Below are 24,202 nucleotides of genomic sequence, written 5' to 3'. Positions count from 1 at the left end.
GTACCGTTAAGAGACGGGTCCTTCTCTGTTTCTGCAAAGGTTCCAGGGGAGAGGAGAGCTCAGAGGAGGACCCCCCGATTGACATCACTACCGTGCAGGATATGCTGAGTAGCCACCACTACAAGTCATTCAAGATCAGCATGATCCATAAGCTTCGCTTCACCACGGATGTCCAGCTCGGTATCTGCCGCCTCCGGTCACGCTGATTCAGTCCCCGTCTTTCCGCGATTGGCTGTCCCATGCCGGCGAGATAAGATTATGGCGTGAGATGAACAGAGGTGGAGATTTCAGCTCCAGAGAGTACAGTTCCGGATCAAGATTTTGTTTCAGCCAACCAGTTGAGTACTCTGTGACTGTGACTCTTCCTACTCAACTAGGTGGTTGAAACAAAATCTTGGTCTGGAATTGTAATCCCTGGAGCTGAAATCTCCACCTCTGGAGAGGATTGTGTATATATCTTAGGTGAGATGTCTTTCTGATCGCCCTGCTTCATTCTGTTTTGGGGGAAATGTGAGGACAGTGATCGTCTCCTAAGGGTCTTTGAATCTTCTGGGCGTCCTGGGGTCACAAGGTCTCTGCCGGCACCCTCCTGCGCTCAGTGATGTGTCACTTGAGATGTGCGGGGTGGAAGTGTTAATTCGGCACCATCGACTTGTCACCAAGTCGGGACACGGAGATGGTGGGGGTCAGGATTTGTGGCTGGGCCAAAACCCGGGGCTGGATGTCATCCGCATGACCTGGTGATGGGGTGGGGGCTGCCAACCGGGGCCAGATCAAATGCAGGTGGTATAAGCAAAGGAGACAAACAGTAAAAGACAGCGCTACACCCCCCTGACAGCCCTGTGCCCCCCTCCACCCCAGCGTGGGCAACCCTGGACCCCTGCGCCGCTGTTATTTTTGCTTCTTTGTGCTTCCTGCTCCTGGCAGGGCGTTGGACATTACTGACATGTAGCTCTGGGTAGGGACCGCCCCCACCAGCTCCCTCACCTTCCGGGGGGCACCGAACGATCCAGAAACATCCGCCGGGCTCCTGGATGCCGTCTCCGTGCTGCTGGAGGAGATGGGAGGAGATCTGGCACCGGGATGGAGATGGCGGTGTCCGTGTTTAATGCGTACAGGGACAACGTGGCACCCTGCTGTGATTACATCCCGTCCGTGACTCCGCCCAGCCATCCACGTGGTCTCTCCAATAAGTGTCTTCACGTCACACCCCATCACTCGCGTCTTCACGGCAAAAACGGACAGCCATTCCGACGTTACCCTCGGAGCAGCTCCTCACTCTATATGCAAATACGTCCGCCGTGCATCGAAGTTCCCGTCAGCACGAGAGCCGCCTCGGGCTGCGATGGAAGGTACTGGAACGAGGTGTGGAATTTGCAGAAAGGTTGCAGGAGACTCAGCCGGACAGCAACGAGGGGGTTGCCGAAGTTGGAGTGAGGATCTCGGATGTCGAGGGAGATGTTGATGTGGTCGGGGGTGGGGGGGGGGGGGGGACGGCAACTGCGATGTAGCCTCTGTGGAAAAGATTGATGCGGTGGGGAGTGACCTTGGCCAGCAGCGAGAGCGGTGATGTATGTACTGGCATCTCCCTGCTAAATGGACCCAGAGCTGCGGTGTTAATGTACACGCAGGCCAGGCGCCTGCCTCGGTGCACCCATAAATCACCAGCCACTTTGGGTGTCATCCCCGCTTTATATTCCGCCGCCGCTCCTTCCCTTTAATTTGTGTCACTATCGGCTGTTCATCTGGAACGGCCTTATGTGATTTTCCAGCGGAGCTACCTGACTGACAAATGCTATCAAATTAGCGAGGCGCGTTAGCGGCACTCAGCGGCATCCCCCCCCCGGCTCTGGGTGCCATGGCGCGTGTGCCGATTGGCCAGTACATCTGTCCTCCTTCCTGCCGTGCTCAGAAGCACAGTCCAGCTTGGTTGATCTAGAAGATGAGGGATTTGTAAAGGCATGTTGAGTTACTGTTTTGCTATGTATCATGATTAGAGTGAAGAAGATGTTTTAAACACCCACACTACCTGCTCCCCTGTTCCTTCTCCAGATTACTTTTATTATAGTCTTTTGAAATCGTCAGTGGTGTAAACCTGAACGTTTAATGTGCATATTATGATTACATTGCCCTGTGATGGGCTGGTCATTCCCCCACTTGGTTCCTACCATAAGCTCCCAGAAGATAGATGGATTTCCATCATGTCGCATAGTAATCTTATCCAAAGCCTGTTATTGTACCTATATCTAAAGCTGAATGTTCAGTCCTCATTGGAGCTCTGGTGACGTTTTGGGAAATACCCTGCGAACAGTTTAGCCTAAAGCTCTTGAGAAGCTTGTAGTCGTCATACCTTGAGGTCTATTGTAGTATTTCCCAACCTGTTCCTTGGGCAACCATTCCACGTTTTTGCTCCCTGACCGACAGACTACATTTTTGCTGAGCTGGGAGGGAGCAAAAACGTGATCTGTGGGCCCCCAAGGACTGGATCAGTAATCACTGATCTAGTGTGTGAATTTTGGGCCAGCGGGTTTTACATTTGCTCTTCAGACCACAAAGTTTTTTTTTTGAACAATTAAAGAAGATCGCCCCGGGCGATGGATGAAGGACGACTTTCTGAAGACCATGGCCTCTCGTCCTGAGGCGAAAACAGATGGACTGGCTGCTAATTGGACAAGAAGGACGGGACGACTCGATATGCACTCAGAACCGTAGATCAGCTGTACAGTATGAAGTGTGAAAGTTAACGGCAGAATTCCCACCTTCCCAAGTAAGCGTCGTCCGTGTCAGTGTCGGACCCCATACCGATTTGAGAGGCTGCCGTTTCAGCCATCCGTGCAAAACCGATTTAACCAAGTGATCTCAAAAGGCCAGTAGATATGACATGTTCCATGGAAAAAACGCCCCACGCTTTGCTCTTCCTGGGGGAACCTTGCTTTCTGCAACTCTCCGCCGCATGTAAAAATACTGCTCTCTCAACTACATCTGTCTGCACAGCTGTAGAGGGAGACCACACGCCTTCTGGATGCGCAGTTTTACTGCCTGTTGATCGTCACTTAGCCAGACAGTGTGTTCTCTAGCACATCTGGAAGAATGAAAGATGATGTAATGCTTGTGGTTGCTGATGTGACAGCCAGCAGAATGAAGCTGAAAGGGGTTAGGTGGGGGTTATGGGGGTGTCCACACTCAGTGCAGGGGCTGGTACGTAAGAGGCTGGTCTGCAGAGAGCTGACAGCGAAGTGGGTGCTTGTATATGCAGTCTCCTCTGAAGTTTGCAGGCCTATATCCTGTGCAGACCAAATGAGTCCCTGGGCTGTTACTGTTGGGTCATCTGTCATCGTCCATCCAGTCCTATTGGTGCCTCTTACCGTGAGCGCTCCAGGGTACAAGGTTAGCGTAGCGTTCTGATACCTGCCTGGCTATTCGTTTTATTCAATTATACTGCAGTTCTGGCGGAAACAGAGTCAAGTAAATGTAGAACCTGGTTTTTCTCCAGGGCAATATCCTCCCTGTAATCTGACAAAATGCGTAGAGGAGTGTTATTTTGTCGGGAGAACAGACAAAATGCAGACCTTTCTGAAATTATGGAAGAGTCAGTTGGTCGTTCCCCAGACAAACCCAACACTGTTAACTGAGCCTTGTCACAGCAGATGCTACGGAAAGTTCCATCAATGCTGTAAACTGCCCAGAATCCCTCCCGCCAAATTTTATCAGTCTGACCTCCGTTTGGCCCAAGTTACACAGTCTGCTTCCCAATATCGATTAATTTAGGGCAACGTTTCCAATGTGATGATGCATTTAAAGATGATCTCGGAGATTCTCTGTGTTGAGTTTTCAGTGGTACTGAGTGATACTCATGAAAGCAAGCTAAGGAGATTGAATTTATGCTATTTATATGACTTAAAAATTGTGGGAAAGAAATTAGTTTTTATTTTGGGTTTGTGTGTTTAGTACGCCATCTGCCTCACTTTTACCTCATTTATATCTTCTAAATATATGTATGTAAAGGGATTAAACAACACGTTTATCACTAAGTGTATGCAAACTTGTGTTGTTGCAGACTTTAACTGTTCCGGGTCTTTCTGGCCCTGTGCAGGTGTATCTGGGGAGAAGGTGGAGATAGACCCAGTCACTAATCAGAAGACCAGCACCAAGTTCTGGATCCGGCAGAAGCCCATCTCCATCGATTCTGATCTTCTCTGCGCCTGCGATCTGGTGGAGGAGAAAAGTCCCAGTAAGAGACGTCCCCTTCTGTCTCCGCGAATGGTGTACCTGCATGCCCCAGGGCCTCTTCTGTCCCTCAGCCAGTCAGTCATCATTAGGCTTGTTGCAAGGTCTGTGGATCCCCTTGCCTTCTTGGCAAATATGGGGGTAAATAATGTCCTGTTTTATGATAACTCTTGGTGACACCAGGTGGTCGGGCACTCTCTCTCCCAGGCTCCTGTAAACTCACTGCAGCACGGGGGTGACTTAAGCATCCTGGAGGGGAGGGGGAAGGGGTCAGTCTCAGGCCATGAATGAATTGCTGTCACCGGCTGCTGGAAGTGCTCGGCTCAGACCGGAATATAGATTTCGGATGGGGATTAAGTGCCGGGCTCATGGATAACCCAGGCAGGACCTCTCCCGGGAAATCGACATTTCGGGCCACTTGGTCACTAATTAACGCGCACAGAGAGTAATGGGGAGTGTGTGAATGGCTAGCGGGACCCCCCCCCCCCCCACGTCAGCATTAAAGTCTGATGGTGTAATCATGTCCGCCACCCCCTCCCCCACCACCACCACACCACAGGGGCCATCAAACCTGACTGACACTGGGAGTGCTTGATAATAGGAGTTGCATGTGGATCATGCCGGTCTGCCTCTGAGACAGGAGTATTTATTGTTGTTTTTTAACAATAAATGCAGTGAATAAGTAAATACTACAGATTCACAGTATATTGGTTAACATTAGTGTCAGACAAGGTTCATAAAAATCCAGATATCAGCTCGATGTGTCAAACTATTTCAATTTTATAAATATTAAAAGTTAGCATCACCAGAGCTAACAGCGTTACAGTATTTCCATTGTGGGGTTATTTTTCTTAAAAGGGTGAGACAGAATTCCCCCCCCCCCACCACCCCAGTAACTATGTTCTGGTTGAGAGCAGCACCTGCTGAGGGTGTGGGTTTAGGTTTTAGGTTTTGAGAGCGTGTGCCCCCCCACGTTGCAGTGATGCTGCCGTGCCCCACCCCACCCCTGCGGTCACCGCAGACGTCTCCGTCTTATTTAATTTTAAACCTGATCCCTTACACAAAAACGCAAAACAGCCGTCCCCAGGCTCTCTGCAGTCTACTGGAGTCCTATTTAAATCAGATGAAATTAAGTAACCACGGTTTACCACAGAACCGCATCTGACAGCAGCCATGACGAGTCGATCACATGCCACTCCCTCTGGCTAAGGCTGGTGCAAACGCTCTCACCAGCAAGCAGCCCGCCCTGGGGAGGTAGTGAGCTCTTCGGGCCTTTTCACCAGCGTGATAGTCTTCAGAGCTCCACGTTCTGCTCGCTGGATTTCGTCCGCCTTTCGTTCAGTATGACTGAGCATTTTGCATTGAAGTGAGACACCTGGTACCTTGGGGGTCACGGGGTATGAAGGTCCTGTCTAGAAGCAGGTTGCGGTTTCCTCACATGCACACACAAACACACGCGCAGACATACACACGCACGCACACGCACATTTCCCCCATCAGGACCCGTTCCTCTGCCGAGTAGAGACTGTAACGACGCGTTAACCCCCTAGCGCCCACCGCGGTGTTACCGTGTTCCCCCGCTCCATCGAGCCGTTCTACATGACTGCTTAAAGGAGATGACATGAAGATTAATGAAGGCCAGCTAATGGCGGGCGGGGGGGGGGGGACATGCCCAGCTCTGCCTAAGGAACACCGGTCCTGTCTTCCAGCTTTCCTGTCACCCTGCTTCATTCCTCGCTCGTTCCCCGGCCGCGGAGGTACCCCCTGACCTTTGGCTCTGCAGCAACGCTCGACATTTGATGCAGATGGAGATTCAGACACCAGTGATGTTCTGGCTTTTAATGCCTCCTGTAAACACTTAGGCCAGATCACCTATAAGATATCAAAAACATGTAAAAGTGCCTGTGGTATATGGTGCGGCTGGTTTATTAATGGGAACCTGCCAGCAGGGGGTGCGGAGTGGCCGTTGTGCAAAGGCAGTTCTCTGCCCTGGAGTCTAATCGATACCCACCCTCTCCGAGTGGTTTTTTTTCCCCGAGATACATACCAGGGCTGTACCGTGAGAATGAAAAGGTCCGCAGATGGGAACGTCACACTCCCAGCTTAAGTCATGTGGCAGTGCCAGGCTGCACTGGAGGGGGGAGGGGTGGGGGGGCAGATTAGTGACAGGTAAAAGGAGGCCTCTCTGATTTATGAGCACACCTCTAGCGCCATCGATTCCCACTCATGGGGTTCGGGGGGGGGGGGGGGGGCACATAAGCTGTTTACCTTGCCCAAAAAAAGTGTTGTCTTTGAAAGGCTTAAGGGTTGAGGGATGGGGGGGGGGGGGGGAGTAAGCTGGGGGAGAAGGGAAGGGTTGTGGAATTATATTTATAGGGTTTGAGTTTGCTGATTTGGGTTATTGCATTAATCAGGGCAGAAGGGCTCTGCTTCACAATTTCTGCATTTATTTCACTGGCTCCCGCATACGTTTGTCAAAAAAGTAATCAGAATTTAGTGATTTTTTTTATTTTATTTATTTTTTTAAAAAAAGCTCAGATGTGAGGTTTAGGCCTGTGCTCACAGACTGGGAATTGTACTCTGTTTACTCCCAGCTCAGTACAGTACTGCTGGGCACAATTTTTTTTTTCCCCCCAATCTTTTCTTCTGCTTCACTCAGTTTAATCATGAATGAAATCCGCGACTCGTAACAGTTGACATCTATCACCTCTTCCTTCTCATAAATGCATTCATAAGGCATTTATAAGGTTGCTTCGTCCCTTCTGTAGAAACACTGGTAGGTTTTTGTTTAATTGCTGCAGCCAATTAAAAAAGAGGGCGGGGCTGCCCCTCAGATTGGCTCCCGCTCACGTCTGATTGGGTATGACACATACACGGCCCCGCCTTTCAGGGCATGATTGATGAGGGGCAGACTGTGGGAACAAGGCAAACGCCACCCGGAAAGGGCGTGTTGAACTGCGTGTCTCTCGCACCAGGTGGCAGCTGGGAAGCGATGCTGTCACATCGGGGGGGGGGTCCACTGTGAGATTTCCCAGTAGGACAGCTCATGCATGAGCAGTGCGTCCCCCCCACCACCCCCACCTCGTGTGCTTTGACACCAGGTTTGATTAAGACGTTAAGATTGTGTTCAGGGGGGATGTGTCAATGCGCATAGGTGCCTTTAGAGTGTGGTGCAGTGTCTGGATAGGCTGGCTCTCATTAAGAGGAACTGCGGGCGGATGTCAAGCCAGTGATTAATAGCCACCAAGGTTTTTTGGGGAGGGAGGGAAGGAGGAGAATTTAAAAAATGAAATTACATGATGAACTTGCGTGTCTTCGCTGTCGTTATTTTTCCCTGCATTGTGAGAGTCCAGCGAAGTCCTGGAACGGCGGGATAGAGATTCCAAGAGGGATGTTAAAGTGCGAGCTTTTATAAAATGGTGGCTGTCCCGTAGTTGGGGACGTCCCGTCGTGTAGCTCCCCGAGTCCGACTCCCATTTAAAGTTTTAAAGGGGTCCCATCGGTGAAGAAAGCACTTGCTAGCATTTCTTCCTACAAAACAGCCTAACTCAGGAAACGCTAAGGAGCAGTTGGCTTGTTTAGATAGACGATAATGTACGGAGCAGGTTAGGGAGCTTTAAGTCACCTGGGTGCTTTTGGCTGCTGTAGGGTGAGGGAGAAGTCGGCAGTCCTGCTGGGCGACCGGCCGAGGGACAGGAATGCGTGCCTCGCGCTCTGCTGCTGTACATACACCCTGTATTTACAGAAGCAGTTCATCAGTCTGCTTATACACATTTTAGTTGCGGGTGAAATTTGCAATTGCGGTCTTTGGAATGTCGTCTAAGTTGGTCTGCACATCCCGCTGCTCTGTAAGGCTTCCGCTGGCACGGGCTTTGTGCGTACTGCCGTAACGGCGCCCGCTTCGCTGCTCTCCAGGCTGTGTAAGTACTCCTCTGCCGTCCTCTTCAGCAGTCGCCAGGTAACAGCAGGTCATTGGAAATGTTACTGGACCATATCAGAAATAAACCAAATTATTGCAGCCAAAATAGGCTGACACTGTGGTTCTGTGGCTGGGCTGTCCTTCCCGTGACTGGGCACAGAAAGGCTCTCGCTAGTTTCAGGAGGAGCTGCTGAATTCCATCTTCGCTGGTGGATGCTTGATTCTGGGTCCCCTGGGTTGGGTGGTCATGATGTCATTAGGACCATTGGCCTCTCCTGCCTCCGATTTCTGTGCATTTTTTCCCATCTCATCGTCCTCTATGAACATTTGGATGTCCAGCCTATGAACATCCCATAAGCGAAAGTGACTGAGGTTCCGAAGGAGCATGGACCTCTGTAAAGGGACCCTGTGAAGGTGCTGGATCAGGATCAGGGGTGGGGGGGGGGGGCAGTCCATCTCGCAGCGTCTGTGTTCCTCCATACCCTACCCCAGATACCACTGCATGATTCATTTTTATGGTCATCATTTCATTAATCATCATAATTCATTAGGGCCGCGGCATCCTCAGTGGCAACCCAAGTCTCCCTGGAGATCCCCCACCTCTTGTTTTTTTTTTCTTGGGGGGGGGGGTGGGGTGGAGCTGGCAAACGCAGGCAATCCCATGTGGCTTCAGGCGTTTAGGTTGGAAGGCGTGCAAGATGGTGAGGTAGTTGACGAAGAGTAATGGATTTACATTTTTATATATATATATATATATAGACACACACACACACACACACACACACACACACACACACACACTTTTCTGATGGGGGGGGCATTGTAGAAGGAAGCCCACCTTAACCTTCCAAGCAGCAACTCCAAACACTCCTTCTGTCGGTCTCTAGGCCTGTCACGATGGTTGTAGTGGAAATTCCTCTGTTGTGGTTCTGCTGTGACTTTGTGAGCTGTGAAGGTGGAGCATTCGTACCTTCTGTGTTGTTCCGAGTCGTCTGGCCCACTGAACGTGGAGGGCTCTGCAGTTTCCACAGGGACAGAACCAGACTCTCTCTCATCACATCGAGCTGGAAGCCACACTGCAAATGTGATGAACCATTACGTTGATAATAATGAGCTCTTTATAATAGATTGATGGTGGAAAAGCCATTTTCTGCCGAAAAATTCCTTAATGGAAGCCCCCCCCCCCCCCCCATCATTTTGACGTATTGTCTCTGTATGAATTTTTATTTCCCAAGATGCATGAGAGAAAAATAAATTAAATACCCACTTAAATGCCATAATGGATTATGCCATTCTGTAAAACAAGGAATGTGAAACTATCCATTTGGGATCGTCTTTTTTATTTTTTTTTAAATTTACATTGTTAGCTTTTACCTGGTTACTGGAGGTCTTGCCATTCATTTGCATTACTATACATTAACATGAATTAATTCAGAGGTAAGACATTGCTGTTGTTTCGTGTGGCCTGCTTCTGCCCCTGAGAGTGTCAAATGGACTGGATTTCAGTAGAACCAGAGTGGAGGGCGTAGCTTTTGTTAACTTGTGTGTACGGCAAGCCGCAGGGGACAATTAACATCGGAGACCTCAGAAAGCAGCATGATTTTCACAAAGGCATGGAAATATAAGGGCTTTATAAAAACACAAATAATGTTTTTTGATCGTCCAAGAGAACTTAAAAAAAAAAAACATCTGAGGCAGTAATTGTCAAATTAACTTGGAATTCTCAGTTACTAATCTGCAGCTACATAATCTGAATACATTTACATACTAATTAGTCTTCAATTAGGAATTTCGGAGTTCGCTTTCTTTAAATGAGACTTAAAATAGATTGAACATTAGCAGCACCAGAGGCTAATTTGTCATATTATTTTAAAGGTTTTTGAATAAAATTATTAGACAATATCTGTGTAGGGAATTTCTGGTCATAATTAGTGTTTCATAATGATGTTTAATTATCATATTATGATAAAATGCTGGTGCTTTGTGTTTTTTGACCGCAGATGTATCTAGGAGGCTGATCATCGACGGCCTTAAATCCTCGTCTGCAGCCTTTGTTTACCGTTGCTAATTTTAAGTATTCCATAAAACGTACGAACGGTAATTAACTGCTTTTATTGTGCCTTTTTATCTAAAGGTACCGATGTTTCCAGTTAAGAGTAGCCTTCTCCCAATGTATCGTCTGCTTTCATTTTGCTCATTCTTAGTAGGCAGGAATATATCTATCAGGAAAAGTACTTGAGAGGCAGATTTCGATATCCATAGTTGCGCTATTTTCGGTCTTACGGAAATGCAGCCAGCCGTCTTTGCGCGGAGCTGGAGATCGTTCCTCCAGAACACTGACCTTGACGTTAGTATCTAGTTTCACAATTGAGGCCGCGGCATTCGAACGCGCCACAGTTAGTGTTTCCATTTCCGATTCTTTAATAGATGCTTTTATCCAAAGCGGCATACAGCTGAGAAGGTTGGCTTAGACAGCCACTGGAGCATTTGGTGTTAAGGGCCCCCGCTCAAGGACCCAAAGGTGAATTCATTCTGTGGAAGCGATGACCTTTGGCTTCCTAACCCACTGAGCCTGACACAACCCCCAGTGCGGGCTCTTGGTCAGCACTAATAAATATTGCAATATCTTAGTAGGTCAGCTAATGCTGCTCTTCAGAGCTGATCCTTTTCTACACCTGAGTATTTTTTAACCAGATACCTCCAAGTTAAGTAACATATTCAGTGATATTCAGTAATACAGTGGGATTTCTCCTGGCACCTTGAACCAGTTTCGGCCTAGTTAGGACCCCTAACCACTGCGCTATATCGTTGCCACAATGTTATTTCTGATTATACATTTTTTTTATTGCACTCAAAGCATAGCTTTCCTTCTGTTAGTCAGCTGTTGTCTTTCACAGTGAGCCAACGCTGCTGCCCACTGCAGCTGGTCGAGAATTAGCGTTAGCACTGCTCTGGCTCAGTTTGCATGCGTGTGTGTGGGATATGTATATATTACAAATACCCCCACAATGTGATAAAAACCTCTTATTTTAATGTTGTTGGGATCATTTTTCCAGTCCCCACAAAGGGAAACTTTATTTTATAAAAATCTGTGACTGCAATGAAAAACATTTGCACATGTTGTTTCAAGTGTTTTAAGGCATTTTGCCGCTTAATTTGAACATATTCCAAGAGTATATACAATATACAGTATATACAAGCGGCGAATGCTTAAAATGCCCCACATTTTTTCCTCCTGCTGGTAACTTGCACTTTGCTGCCATCACAGCCAGTCTTGTATCACAAGCTGCAGCGAGTGTGCAAAGCAGCTCAAGCTAGCCACGCCCAAATCATTTTAGTTTTTATAAGCATTGCAAATGATTGTGATCATCGTGAATCTAGTTGCTGTTGAAAGTGTATAATACTCCCAGATCGTCACCCTGCTGCAAAAGGTAAGCGCATGACATCACAGCAAAAGGAAGTCACTGTGCTCATGCCCACTGAGTGGCAGAAAAACTGAGTGGCAGCGTTAGATTTCAGCTTGAATGCCGCAAAAACACATTTAAAAATAGGAAAGAACTGTCGTGCGACTGTACATATAGATTTATCAAGAATATAATGTCTTTTTACAGATTGCCAAAAACTAAACAAGTAGCAGGTGTGGATCGGTCATGTATGGCTGGTACCTGATCCATCTAATAGGTCTGGATCAGTGTCAGTACCGATTGGAATATTGGACAGGTGCATCCCTAGCATTTTGTTTGGTTCTTTATCGTTAAGGTTAGAGCTGGGTAGGGGTTTAGGTTATCATAATTGGGATTAGGGTTATACTCAGAAATGAATGGACGTGTGAATACTAACGTGTGTGTGTGCCTGCACGTGTTTGTGTGTGTGTGAGTGAGTGAGTGTATGAGAAAAGGAGTTTGTCTACAGGAACAGCTGTACCAGCCTGGTGCAGGAGCCCACTGGATGGTACCCTCAGGCTTGGCTAAATCCCTGAATGAGTCCTGCTGTTGTACCCTTCAGCACATAAAATATGCTTCTCTAATCAAAAGATCTAGTTTGCAACATGGTGTTTTGGACAAAATTGTGAACCTTAACAGAATAACAGAGTATAATCGAATTGTCCATGTGTGTGGGTCTCTGTCCTGGTCGGTCGTCCCCCATCTCTCGGGTTGGAGGTCTGGGTTGGGGATTGGTCCTTCCCACCTCCATTTGCGTCGTCATCCCCCTCTTTCTGATCTTCTCTTTCAGTGCACTAACACCCTCTCCCCTCTCGCCCTGTAGGTCACGCCATCTTTAAGCTTACATATCTCAGCAATCATGATTACAAGCCGCTCTACTTTGAATCGGACGCTGCCACGGTCAACGAGATTGTGCTGAAGGTGAGATATCGGGGTCTCGGTTAGTTGTTATTAAGGAGTCATGGGTTCAAGTTAACTTTACTTGCGACCTTATATGCTGTGTATAGCTATCCTGTAATATTCGATCTCAGATGCATAAATACGTTTGCTGTTCTTGGGTATGTTTGGTTTTTGATTGAGTGGTGACCAGTATGTTCTGGTTGATGTGAAGGAGTCTGGGCAGTTCCCTGTCTGCTCAGAGCTGCGTGGGCGAGCAGCACATGGCTTACTGTGGTACTGTTTGCCCATCTTCACCGGGCTGTTAGAGCGCGGATATTTTTTGCGGCAGACCCAGCAGGCCCCCACCCCGCAGGTGACCGGCCAGTGTGTGCCCCACTTACGATGACCGCGTTACACCCCCCGCTCCCGCCTATACACACGCATGGTCCCCAACAGATTCGCCTGCGCTGGTGAAACTGCCCACAGGGCAGTGTGCTCCTCCTGCGATGGACATGCCCCCTCCCCCACCGCGAGGCCGCGCAGTCACTGCGAGGGCTTTCTGAGAAGAATCATCAGTTGAGAGTTCTCTGTGAAAGTATGCCGTGATGGAAGCGTGTCCCTTCGACTGCGCTCCGGAGGCTGCATGTCGTCCTCAGACATGGGGAGCACAGGACAGTGCAAGGCTCTCGGGGCGTAGGTGTGCTACTGTAACACAGGAACCTGTGTACTGTAATGTACTGAGCAAATGTGAAGTCACACAAGTTGAGCTGAGTGACCTATGTGCGTGTTGTGTGTGTGTGTGTGTGTGTGTGTGTGTGTGTGTGTGTGTGTGTGTGTGTGTGTGTGTGTGTGTGTGTGCGTACACGCATTGTGTGTGTGTGTGCGTGTGCGTACACGCATTGTGTGTGTGTGTGCGTGTGCGTACACGCATTGTGTGTGTGTGTATGTGCATGCGTTGTGTGTGTGTGTGTGTGTGTGTGTGTGTGTGTGTGTGTGTGTGTGTGTGTGTGTGTGTGCGTGCGTGCGTGCGTTGTGTGTGTGAGCGATTTGTCAGTGCGGTAAGTACCGGTACAGAAATCATACCTGAAAAGAGCAGCAGGGTGATTAATGGCCACTGGGTCAGGAGGTCGTTTGTCACGGAGCTGACGTGTTTCTCCTCCTGCGGCCTGCTTATGTTGCGCCGCACACGCGTCGCCTAGCCCCCTGCCCCACCTCACCCCTGCCTTATCATAAAGCCGGAATAGACACCGACCGAGTCTAACTGATGCACTCATATGACATGTCATGCACCCCCCCCCCAGGTGAACTACATCCTGGAGTCGCGGGCCAGTACCTCCCGCGCCGAATACTTTGCCCAGAAGCAGCGTAAGCTCAGCCGCCGCACCAGCTTCAGCTTCCAGAAGGACAAGAAGGCGGGTCAGTAGGGCGGCAACAGCACCCCCTGCTGGCCCAGGGTGGACAAGGCTGAACGGACATGAGGGTCCTCTCTGGGTGACATTGCAGGGGTCACCACTCATTAACGCCCCCTTTTTTGGGATACTCCCCCCCCACTCAACAAAAGACGGGCTCAACTCATCAGCTGTATCAGACAGTAACTGTTTCCTGTGTCTGTCTCCTGGCCAGTGTGTTCAGGTGGGCAGGTGGGCAGAGCGGAGCTGCACAGGCTTGTGGAATGAAGCCAAGGTTTTTTTTTTTTTCTTTTTTCTTTTCCCTTCCTTTTTTAAATCTTGAATCTCCTGAACTGTGGTGAAAATATACAGATGGTTACTGTGTCCTTGTACAGAAGCGGTCTTGACAGTTCATGTGTCCACTGCCTATGAAAGCAGCTGTACAGACGCTGTACGGTCCAGACAAGAGCGGAAAAGTCAGACCGAGAACAGCTCACGTCCCCCCCCCCCCTCCCCATTCCGCATTTCCACTGGGGTTCCTACGGTGACACCCGACGCGATCGACTCGGCGCCTCGTATGTAGCAGTCACATCTAAGGGTTAAACATCACACACAAACCTGCTTTGGCCATAGAACTTCAGTGCCTCAACTTTATTATTATACGACGTTAAACCGTGACAGTTTGACCAGTATTCTGGTCGCGATGATTTTTAAAGAGAGCGTCGAAAAAATGAGCTTAAGGGGGAATATTCCACCTTACCTGTGTACGTGGGAAACTCTTTTAACATCCTGTGGGGAAGGAACCTGTTGTAGAGGAGGAGGATTTTTACAGCTGATTATATAAATACCTGGACTTTTTACTAGTATCTGTGAATGTGGTGTTTTTTTTTTGTGCAAGTTGTATCTGACTGGAAGATGGTGTCAGACGATTAAATGTTTATTTGGACTGTCCTTCAGTGACAGGGAATGTATGATAATTTTTACAGGTTTTTTTTGCTGTTAAAGCTATGGACTTATATAAAATCTACTCATTTCAAAGTTGCGATTGTTTTATTTGGTTCATGTATTTTTCAGGGTTGGAGGCATCGATAATGTGATTCCTGCAAAAAAAAGTTACAATTTCCGGGGTTTGTTCTTCAGATCCATTTTCAACTCAGGTGCTTCTCTGCAATTCATGCTGACTGGTTACGTGTGTGTGTGTGTGTGTGCGTGTGCGTGTGTGTGTGTGTATATTTTATTTTTTTTTTTAACGGTAAACTGACATTGCTCCGTACAGTGATTTCCTGAAGCTGGTAGATGGTCATGCATGGGGGATCTACACCAGCTTGAGGATGAAGTGCTGATTAAAGACATTTCAAGTGATCCTGGTTGACTTTATGATTTGTGACATGGTCTGACCAGAACTCCCGCGTGCTCCTCTGACTGAGGGAGGCGGGGCTACCATCCCAACCCGAGACCATCAGAGGAGGCTGGTCGTGATGCATCACTGTTTGCTGTGTGTTTCTGCACATGGTTACAGACATGCCACCTTCTTTCTCCGGTCCCACCCCCGGATCTGTGGAGGTGGCATCCCTGCCTTGCCATACCAACCACCAGACCATCAGCCTAAGTAACAGAGGAGCTGTATTTTTGATAAGTTCCCTTCCCTTGGTGGTTCAGGTTTCTGAGATGGGGGGGGGGGCTAACCGCACACAGGTACAGTATTCCATTTTAATTACAAATATAAATACATGTTTAGAGGTATTGTGGGATTGATGTGCAGATGATTCAAGGCACAGTAAATGGTAAAAGATACAGTTGTCTTGTACCTTGAACACCAGGGTTCAGGTCCACCCAGCTCTCGGTGTGGAGTTTGCATGCTCTTCCCATGTCGTCATGGGGTTTCCTCCAGGTTTGCAGAGCAAAAACATTCTGAGGTGAACTGGAGTTACCAAATTGTCCATAGGTGTGTGCGAGTGTGACCTGCAATCGGTTGGCGCCTGTCCTGATTTCCAGCCTTGTGCTCCGGATCCCTGCGGCCCTGCAGTAATCATGTGCTTCTGGGGCTCCTTAAGGGAAAGGTAGGTCATCGGTGGTGGGGGTTAGTCAGTGTTGGTGCTGCCCCCGCTGTGCTGCCCGCCCTCCCCTAAAGCGTGCGCCTGGATGGCACCCCCAGCCAGGTCTGCCCTTCCTTCTGAAGCAGCTGAGCTGAGCAGAGGGTCAGTGTGTGTGTGGAGTCCCGGCCGAGCCCCCCGAGCCGTCCGAGAGACAGATAAACCTCTGACCTGATGGTCTCTGCGATTGTGTCACTAATTCCATTTACATGCTTGCGTTCAGAGTTTTCTTTACTAACCATTTCTAAATTAAAAATCTTTTAAAAATCGAAATATTTAGGAAGAACGGTATGTGGTAAAAGTTTTTGATTTTCATTCTGGATACTGACAAAGGGGCCTTCATCCGCTAAAGCAACAGCTTTTAGAAGAATATCTGCAGTGGATACCCCCAGGCACGACGTTTGTACGCCTGGCATTGGCCAGGGCATAGACACAGCCTCACACACACACACACACCCACCCATTACCTTCTGATCAAGCTCCTTGCTGGGTACCTGTCTCGTGTGTCCCTGAGCAACGTGGCCAAGGTCGTGAGCCTCGCCGTGGGCTGGTGGAGGCCAGCTGGCAGCTTGGCCGAGACGGAGAGCGATGTTTACAGAATCGCCCCCCCCCCTCTCCACCCCGCCCCGGGCCCTCGGCAGCCGGGCCGAGCTGCCAGCCCTCGCCGTGAGAGTTGTTCACATGAGTCTGTGATTCATCGCCCCGAGGGCGCTCTCGCTACAGTGAACACGTCCTTTCCTTACACTGGCGCCACCTAACTTGTGGAGCTACGCTCCGCTTCCCCAGCCTTGGGCCTAGGGGGCGCTAGTGAGAGACCCAATCCCATCCTTTGTGGCCCCGTTGCTTGAGCCTGTGGTGTCCCCACACAGTGAGGCTGTAGATGCTGATGTTGGAGTCCTTAGTGCCAGTGTCACATGTGAACAGAGAGCTTTGGAGGTTCTACCTCACAGAGGATGGAGTGAAGGCTAACTGTTCCACCGCTGCGTGCCTGACCCCCCCCTGGGGTGACTCTGGCTGGTGGGAGTTCCCCAGCCTCCTCTCCTTGCCCCCCCCCACCACCATCCCTCTCAAGCCCAGTGACTCTCTGTTCATCGCGCCTGTAAAGATGCACCTATATTAGAATTAATGTGGTGCTGTGGAGCTCAATGAGCGGCCGCAGCCTTGCTGTCAGGCTGGATGAGATGCTCCAGCGAGGGGATGAGTGTGGACAGCACATCCCAGCCTCAACTTCAGAGACCATCCAACCAAAAAAAAAGGCTATTCATTTTGGTCTCTTTTTTTTACTCTTCTTCATTAAGTACCTTTACAGGTCAGAGGTGCCACGCGCTCGCTCTCACGCAGCTCTTCACCGCCCGCATGAATATGCATGAGCTCCAATCCCATCTCCATGCGTTTTTGCATGCGCTTATCGAACAGCGTGCCGCTAATGCATAGTAGCACGGTGTCTGACGTCATTAATGTCTCCTCTTTGGCTTCCGTGTGTGTTTTTTTTCTTCCTGGGGAGTGGTGTGTGTCTGTGTGTGTTCGGCCTTTATGCCAGTGAACAGAAGGTTGCTGGTTCAATTCCCATGCTCAGCAGAGAAGACACATTTCTACTGGGCTCTTACACAAAGTTCTTAACTCTCTAACAAATGCTCCAGGGGGCAGAATAAATGATTCACACCTCAGTATGTGAACATGTCCTAAAAAAAACAGAGGACAAGATGGGATATGCAAACACATTCCAATATATTTGTATAAATATCAAACGAAGCTTCATTTCAGCAGGGACATTCATTTAAGCATTTATGTTTTATATACATACAAGAAACTATTTGACTGAAGTAGACCCCTGTGATAAGTCTCTGCAGACGATGATCTGTACATGACCAAACCCACGGGGTGTATCGACGTGAAGGTACTGTCATTGACCCGGGGGCACCATGCCTGATCTGTTATTACAGAGGTGCCATTTGTCAAATTCATTTTTACATCAGTTCAAAGTGAATGAGTTATTTAAACTGAGAAGCCCTAAGTGCTGACATGAAAATGAGGACGGACCCAAGTACATTCACCTTTTTAATGGTGCAGAGTAACTAGCGCAGTCATCTTGAATGATAGAAGATACACACTTGATAGGATGTACTTTATTGATCCCAGAGAGAAATTCTTTGTAGCATAAATAAATGCTAAATAATATCTGTGGTCATGGAGATTTTGCCCTAAAAGCCTCACAGTTTTGCTCAGTTACCCTCCTGTTGTTGAGGGTGTGGAGTCTTAGGGCAAATCACCCATAAGACACCAGATCTCCATTGTTTGCTGGTTGATACGTAGAATCTGTCTCAGCCGCGGCATCCTCTCTTTGCTGCGATGTATAAGAGCCCTGTAGGGGGCACTGTAGTTTCACCTGTGTGGTATGAGGTGCCACTGCGTACCCCCACCCCCACCCAGGGTGGGCGTGCAGCCCCTGAGCCGGGCAGCACACATGCTTCACTGGGCAAAGCACTGCTGATGGGCAGGGAGAGCCCCAGGGCATGATGGGAACTGGGGGAGTGCATGTGTGTCGGCCTTTGTGCAGCAGAGAGGCGGACGGCACCCAGTAAGTGGAAGGTGCTCTTCTGCCCCAAAGAGCAGTGGGCCAGTGGAAATCAAATGATAATCAAAGCAGACGCTGGAGAGCGAGGATGGATGGCTCCGATTGTTTGAGGTACGTCGAGTCAGCTTCTGTCTCCGGTGCCCTGGAGTGATTTCTTTCACCAAAGCTCCATTTTGATTATGGTAATCATCCAATTTGAATGAGCCCTGATGAATGAATTATGAATATTTAAATGCGGGGTGATAATGAATAGATTCCAAAGGGCGTTTATGAATCGGAGCTTAGCGGCGAGCGGAGCACATCCGTTTGTTTACGCCGCTCCTATTTCCTGCCTTCCTTCCCATCATCCTGGTTCTCCCATTTCTCGACTCCGTGAGACGGAGCGGTGAAACGCCCTGAGAGTGGAGAGGCTTAGAGCGCGATCAGGCCGGTCAAGGGCGACGCCTTTATGGCCGCTTACAGAGGTCAGCGCAAGTCGCCCCCAGCCTGGCTCTAGGGGCCTTAAATCAGAGGATCAGCAAAGACCCAGTAGTTATCAGACCCGATATTGTTATTGTATTTCACTGTTAACATGCCTAATATGTGCTTCTGTGTGAAGCCTGCAATCTCATTTCCTGTCTAGTTAATACTGTTGCAACTGAGAGCCTAATAACTCATACTTAACGGTAATGCCGGGCTGACTGTCCGCTGGGGCTGTTTAAGGGCACGCTGGACTCCAGGATGCTGGGGCTGCTGGGATACGCATACCGGCAAGGTCCTCCAGCTGTTCCCGTGTTCAGCAGGCAAGTTAACAGAAGTGGAATATTTGTATAAATCAACACTCCTCCTTCATGATCACTCTTTCCCGCACCCCCACTCATTTTCTTTTTTTTCTTTCTTTTTCTCTTTCTCTCCTACAGAATCTCACCTCCCCCACCCAACCCTTCCCAGGGGAAAAGAGAGAAGATTACAGACCATCTTATAATTAGCCAAAAAAAAAAAAGTTCGGCACCACCGAAAATCAGAGGGGGGGGGGGGATTTCCAGGAGCCCCCTCCCCCCAGTAATGCGGCGCTTTCTCCTGGCACCTCATTAAGGCGGCCTCTGAGGCACTGGATGCAGCCACAGCAGAATTTAAAAAAAAGAGAGAGTAAAGTGGGGGAGATGAATAAACACGACCCTCGGGGGGGGGGGGGGGGGGGGGCGGTTATCAGTGTTTCGCGCTTGGATGGATGTCTCAAATAGAAACTACGCTGGTGGTCATCATTACACGTTAAATAACACATCTCACTCAGTAGCTAATATTCTTTAATTATCGGTAACTGCGTTATTCGTGGCCGGGTTTGCACTGGTGTAATGGATAACGGATCCTCATTGTGCAGATCTTCCCGTGTCTGTGATTGGTCTCTGCATTCACACCAAGGACAGTATCGCACTGTAACTGGGACCCTAAATCTTCGCGAGATTTAATGCAGTCATTTCACTCATGATTGTGAACCAGCATGGCTGAGGTTAAACCAACAACCGATGGTGATATTTCACTCATACGCTCATGAGTGAGACCCCCTGGTTCATCTGCTTTCCCAGCCAAGACCCACAACCCAGGAAGTCTCAGAAATCACGACCGTTCAGGAATCACAGGGAGCCCCAATCCAAGAATAAGTATGTATTAAATTCTGCTGTTGGATCCATCGAGGCACTGAGAAACAGGAAGAATATCTATATTCCATTCCCTGAAAGAATGCTTTTTGGAAGCCAGTCTAACGCTCTGTTTGGTAGAAGCTTCTGGAGATCTCTGGCACAGGTGAATGTAGACCTTCCACGAAGACCGTGGTCAAGGTGGTGCTGCAGACACTTACAGGCCACAGTAATCAGTATTAAACTCTAGACTCCTTCATATTTCTCTACCGTGCACAGCTGTACTTTGTAAACTACTACTTAATGTACTGTTGTGCTTAACCAAGCAATTCTGTGTAAGTACCTTAATAACTCAAAGGTGCAGCAGTAGTTTTCCCACACCTGGGAATTAAACTTGTAATCTTTGGGTCTGAATCTGGTCATTTTAAATGCTGCACTGCCGGCTTCTTCTAAAGCTGTGCAGTGAATCCTGAGTGAGAAGCACGTTTAGGTCTACAGCCAACGGCACAAACCTGGATAATTCCGTTTAAATTTAAGGGCAGGAAAAAGTCCCCCCTCATGTTTGAGGACCAGCAGAGGGTCCCAGAGGAGCACACAATTGTTTCTGCTGATAGTACCACCATTAGAGATAAGCGTCAGGAACTCCATTAACTGCTGTTAAGATATCTCTGAGATTTAGGAACTGTCGGCGTTTCCCCTGAAGGGTTGGTAGGGGTGAGGAGTCAGGCCAAAGGGTGAAGGGAATTCTGTCCTCCTACAGCCCAAGGGAATTACCCCCAATACAGTTAGGGGAAGCTGTATATGGCTGGCAGAGAATTCCGGGGTAAAAAAATCAGCACTTCGCACAATCAGTGAAATGTACTGAAGGGATCCCCCCCCCCCCCCCCCCCATTCTGATTGGCGCGATTCGGAATTTCGCTGGAGTATTTTCCTTGTCAAAGTAGCTGTCACTGAAAAGGTTAGATACCACTGGTCCCCGGGAACAGGCAGCTACAGCGCATGTCAAGGTACAGAAAAGAACGGTTTTGTGGGTCATATCTGGAAGACTCAAGCCTGCATCTTGCTGTCGTGAAACAACGATTCTCTGAAGTCCAAACTAAGAATAAACCCGCCTGGTGAAGAGTACCACGTATATATGCAATTAAAACGAAAGGGCTGCATCTCATTTAAATTAACATCGTTTCTCGTATCTTTTTTTCTGTGGAATCGCAACACTGGAGATATGCTGACAAGTTTTATTAATAAGTTCTGCCAGCAACCCCCCCCATACTTCCCTGGAGTTTAAATTGCCGGTGACATGCAGAAATCACATGTTTCTCTGGATATTGAGAATTCCTCCTACCATTTCCCCCCTCCCCGCTCAAAGGAAGAAAAATAACAAACAAAAGTAGAAAGTGTGCAGGGAGAACAGCCTCCTTCCTCGCCTGCGCATTAGAAGGAGGAACACAAAGGGATTCTGTCCTTTGGAGAGCCCCCTTTTTCGGGCAGAGGGGCGCCGACAGCCCGCCCGCTAATTACCGTCAGTAGGATGCTGGTCTGAGCAAAAGCAATTAGCGGCGAGGCGGCGAGACGCGCTCATCTCGCTATTTAACGGCGGCGGCTTGGATCCTCCTTCGCCGAAAACGACTTTCAACAAAATATTGCTTTTTTTCATCACGCACATAGGAAAAGTATATTTTTCCAAGTCTGAGGTGAGGAATTAAAAGATGTATATTTAGCCACATACACCTGCATTTCGTGCCAGGCGTTATTAATAATGACAGTATGGGGCTCTGGGAGAAAAAAAAACCCCACCTGCGTTTCATACATTTTTTAAAAACAATTGCTTAAGTCGAGGGCAGCGCAGTGGTCCGGTAGATAGTGAACAGGTCCATACTGGAGGCTCCCAGTCTGAGTCTGTCTGTATCAATGGGAGGTTTTTGCATATTCTCTGGTTTCCTTCTGAGTCAGACACTGAATTCTGATTGTAGCCTGTGTGTTTGGGCCCTAAAGTGGACTGATGTCCGGTCCGGGGTGTATCCTGTCTCTCACACATACCGTACTTTCCACAATAAGCTCTGCATCACTGCATCACTAAATTGATACCAATTTTTTGAAAATGGACGGATGGCCACGCGAGTTGAACCATGTTCTGTTTTAAGTCAAAGCAGTAAAGACCACTATTACTGTACATTCGCATTTTGTGGTCTCCTTCTGCTTGATCTGCTTCGGCTTTACCAGTTTTCCACGGGTGTGTAAATGCAAGTGATTAACAAACCTAAATCCTAGATGGGAAATCGCAATTACCTCAGCGCCTAACCCTGGATTTAAGGCAGCGCGTCTACATTTAATCCCCTTAGCTGGCAGGGTCGTTCAGATTAACCAGCCCAGTGGGCTGCAGTCAAGCATTTTAAAGGGTGAAATCGTGGCCATTTTCTCCATCGCGTTTACACTATGGGGCAAAGAAGCTCTTTCTAGCACCGTGAACGAAGTCGCCTTGTCTTTACACTCTCTAGTTTGACGAGACCTGGGCTCCAGTTACAGTTACGCAAGTTCTGCAAGTAATTTATCGCAGCAGTACCGGTATCTTACAATTTTTACGTGGTTAAAAAACAAGATAGAGATTTTTTTGCACACACCGTTCGCTTGTGATATTCTAGTCATAGTTTTGGGAGCATGGAATAGAAGGGATTTGCCTTTCGCTTTGGTTTCCAATTCCAATATTTAATCCTAACAAAAAACGTGTGAGTTGGATAAAGATTGGGGATTAAACGGCAGTGTCTGTGCTGCCTCAGATAGTCTGCCCTCACGGTCAAAACACGCTTGTTCTCCAGCAATGTGAGGGACTGTCACTGTGAGGGATTGTAGTATATAAAAATAACTGCACCCGCCCCCCCGCCTCCCCAGCTGTGCAGTGCGGCCCCTATTCCCTCCTGGACGTCCCATAACCCCAATAGCAGACGGCCGTCAGGGGCCCTACGCACCGTGTGCTGCTTGCCTTCTCGCTGAACCCTGCGATGGGACTCGTAAATATTAAAAGGGAGTGAGGTGGCGCGCTGGAACCCTCTTATGGAAAATGCCTTAGGTAATGAAAGTTTACTCCGCTACACTTGACAGTCTGCCGCTCTGATGTTTTATCTGTGTCAGCTTACAGACCGTTATACCGACAGGCGACATGCCGAATTCGGATGCGCCTTCAATTTGAGCCGCTTTTCCCAAAAACCAATTAAATGCATTTACACATCTTAATATATCTATATATAAAGCCCCCGACTCGATCCAGTCGTGTTTTATAATGCCATTCCTCAGCCATTTCTAATGTAAGGAAAGCTAACATTTCACATCACTCGGGAATCAGCAGGTGTATAAGGCAGCATCTCCGAACAGGATCGGTTCGGCCTGTATAGATCTTATTTGACCGCTTATATAATTACTTATTTTTGATATGTTCTTTTAACATTATTTTAGTTCACATCAGAAATATTATGGAAATATTTTTGGAAACACTTAAGACAGGTTTTTAGTAATTTATAAACAGATTCATAACAAATAATAATCATCCATAAAGCATTATGAATATTTCTAAAAAGGCATAACACATTATAGCTACGTGCATTATGCATCATGAATGCTTAATGACGCTCCCATCTATAATGCACTATGGATGCCTTCATAATGCATTATAATGGTCAGTATAAGCATTAAGGATTAAGCATTATAAAGGTATCTATAAGTACATTATAGATGAGCGCTTCATAAGGAAGTCATAATGCATAATAAACAACCTACGGAGCCAAAATATTACTGATTCACATTTTTGTTTACTGATAAGTAAAGTCATTGACTGTCATTGACAATATTCAGACTGGAAGAAGCATTTAATGGTTTTCATGCAATAGGGCCGTACATGTAGCAGCCAAGAAGGCAGAGTTAGGGCGCAGAGACAGCGGTCCCTCACTGTTTCCTAAGGCTGCGTCATATAATGCATCCCCTAACCCACACTGGTCATTCCAGTGTCTGGGCTCAGCACTGATTGCCGGGATCCAGCCGGACAGATCGCCGGCATCTGATAGTGAGCGCTCT

At 48.2% G+C, this 24,202-nt stretch overlaps 1 protein-coding gene across 4 annotated transcripts in view; it reads left to right on the top strand.

Moving 5' to 3' along the window:
• The window catches only part of mapkap1 (MAPK associated protein 1), a 45,214-nt gene extending 29,996 nt beyond the window's left edge, over nt 1-15,218 (top strand). For all 4 annotated transcript variants that reach the window (XM_049019938.1, XM_049019935.1, XM_049019936.1 and 1 more), the window contains exons 9-12: nt 40-180; nt 4,094-4,231; nt 12,413-12,510; nt 13,770-15,218. In XM_049019938.1, coding sequence (XP_048875895.1) covers nt 40-180; nt 4,094-4,231; nt 12,413-12,510; nt 13,770-13,892 — 500 coding nt within the window. In that variant the 3' untranslated portion in view covers nt 13,893-15,218. The remainder of the gene's footprint in view (nt 1-39; nt 181-4,093; nt 4,232-12,412; nt 12,511-13,769) is intronic.
• Nucleotides 15,219-24,202: the final 8,984 nt, after the last annotated feature.

The sequence above is a fragment of the Brienomyrus brachyistius genome, chromosome 7 (assembly GCF_023856365.1).
Source record: "Brienomyrus brachyistius isolate T26 chromosome 7, BBRACH_0.4, whole genome shotgun sequence".
NCBI lineage: Eukaryota > Metazoa > Chordata > Actinopteri > Osteoglossiformes > Mormyridae > Brienomyrus > Brienomyrus brachyistius.
Note: the sequence above shows the minus strand (reverse complement) of the source record. Positions and strands in the feature narration are given on the sequence as shown.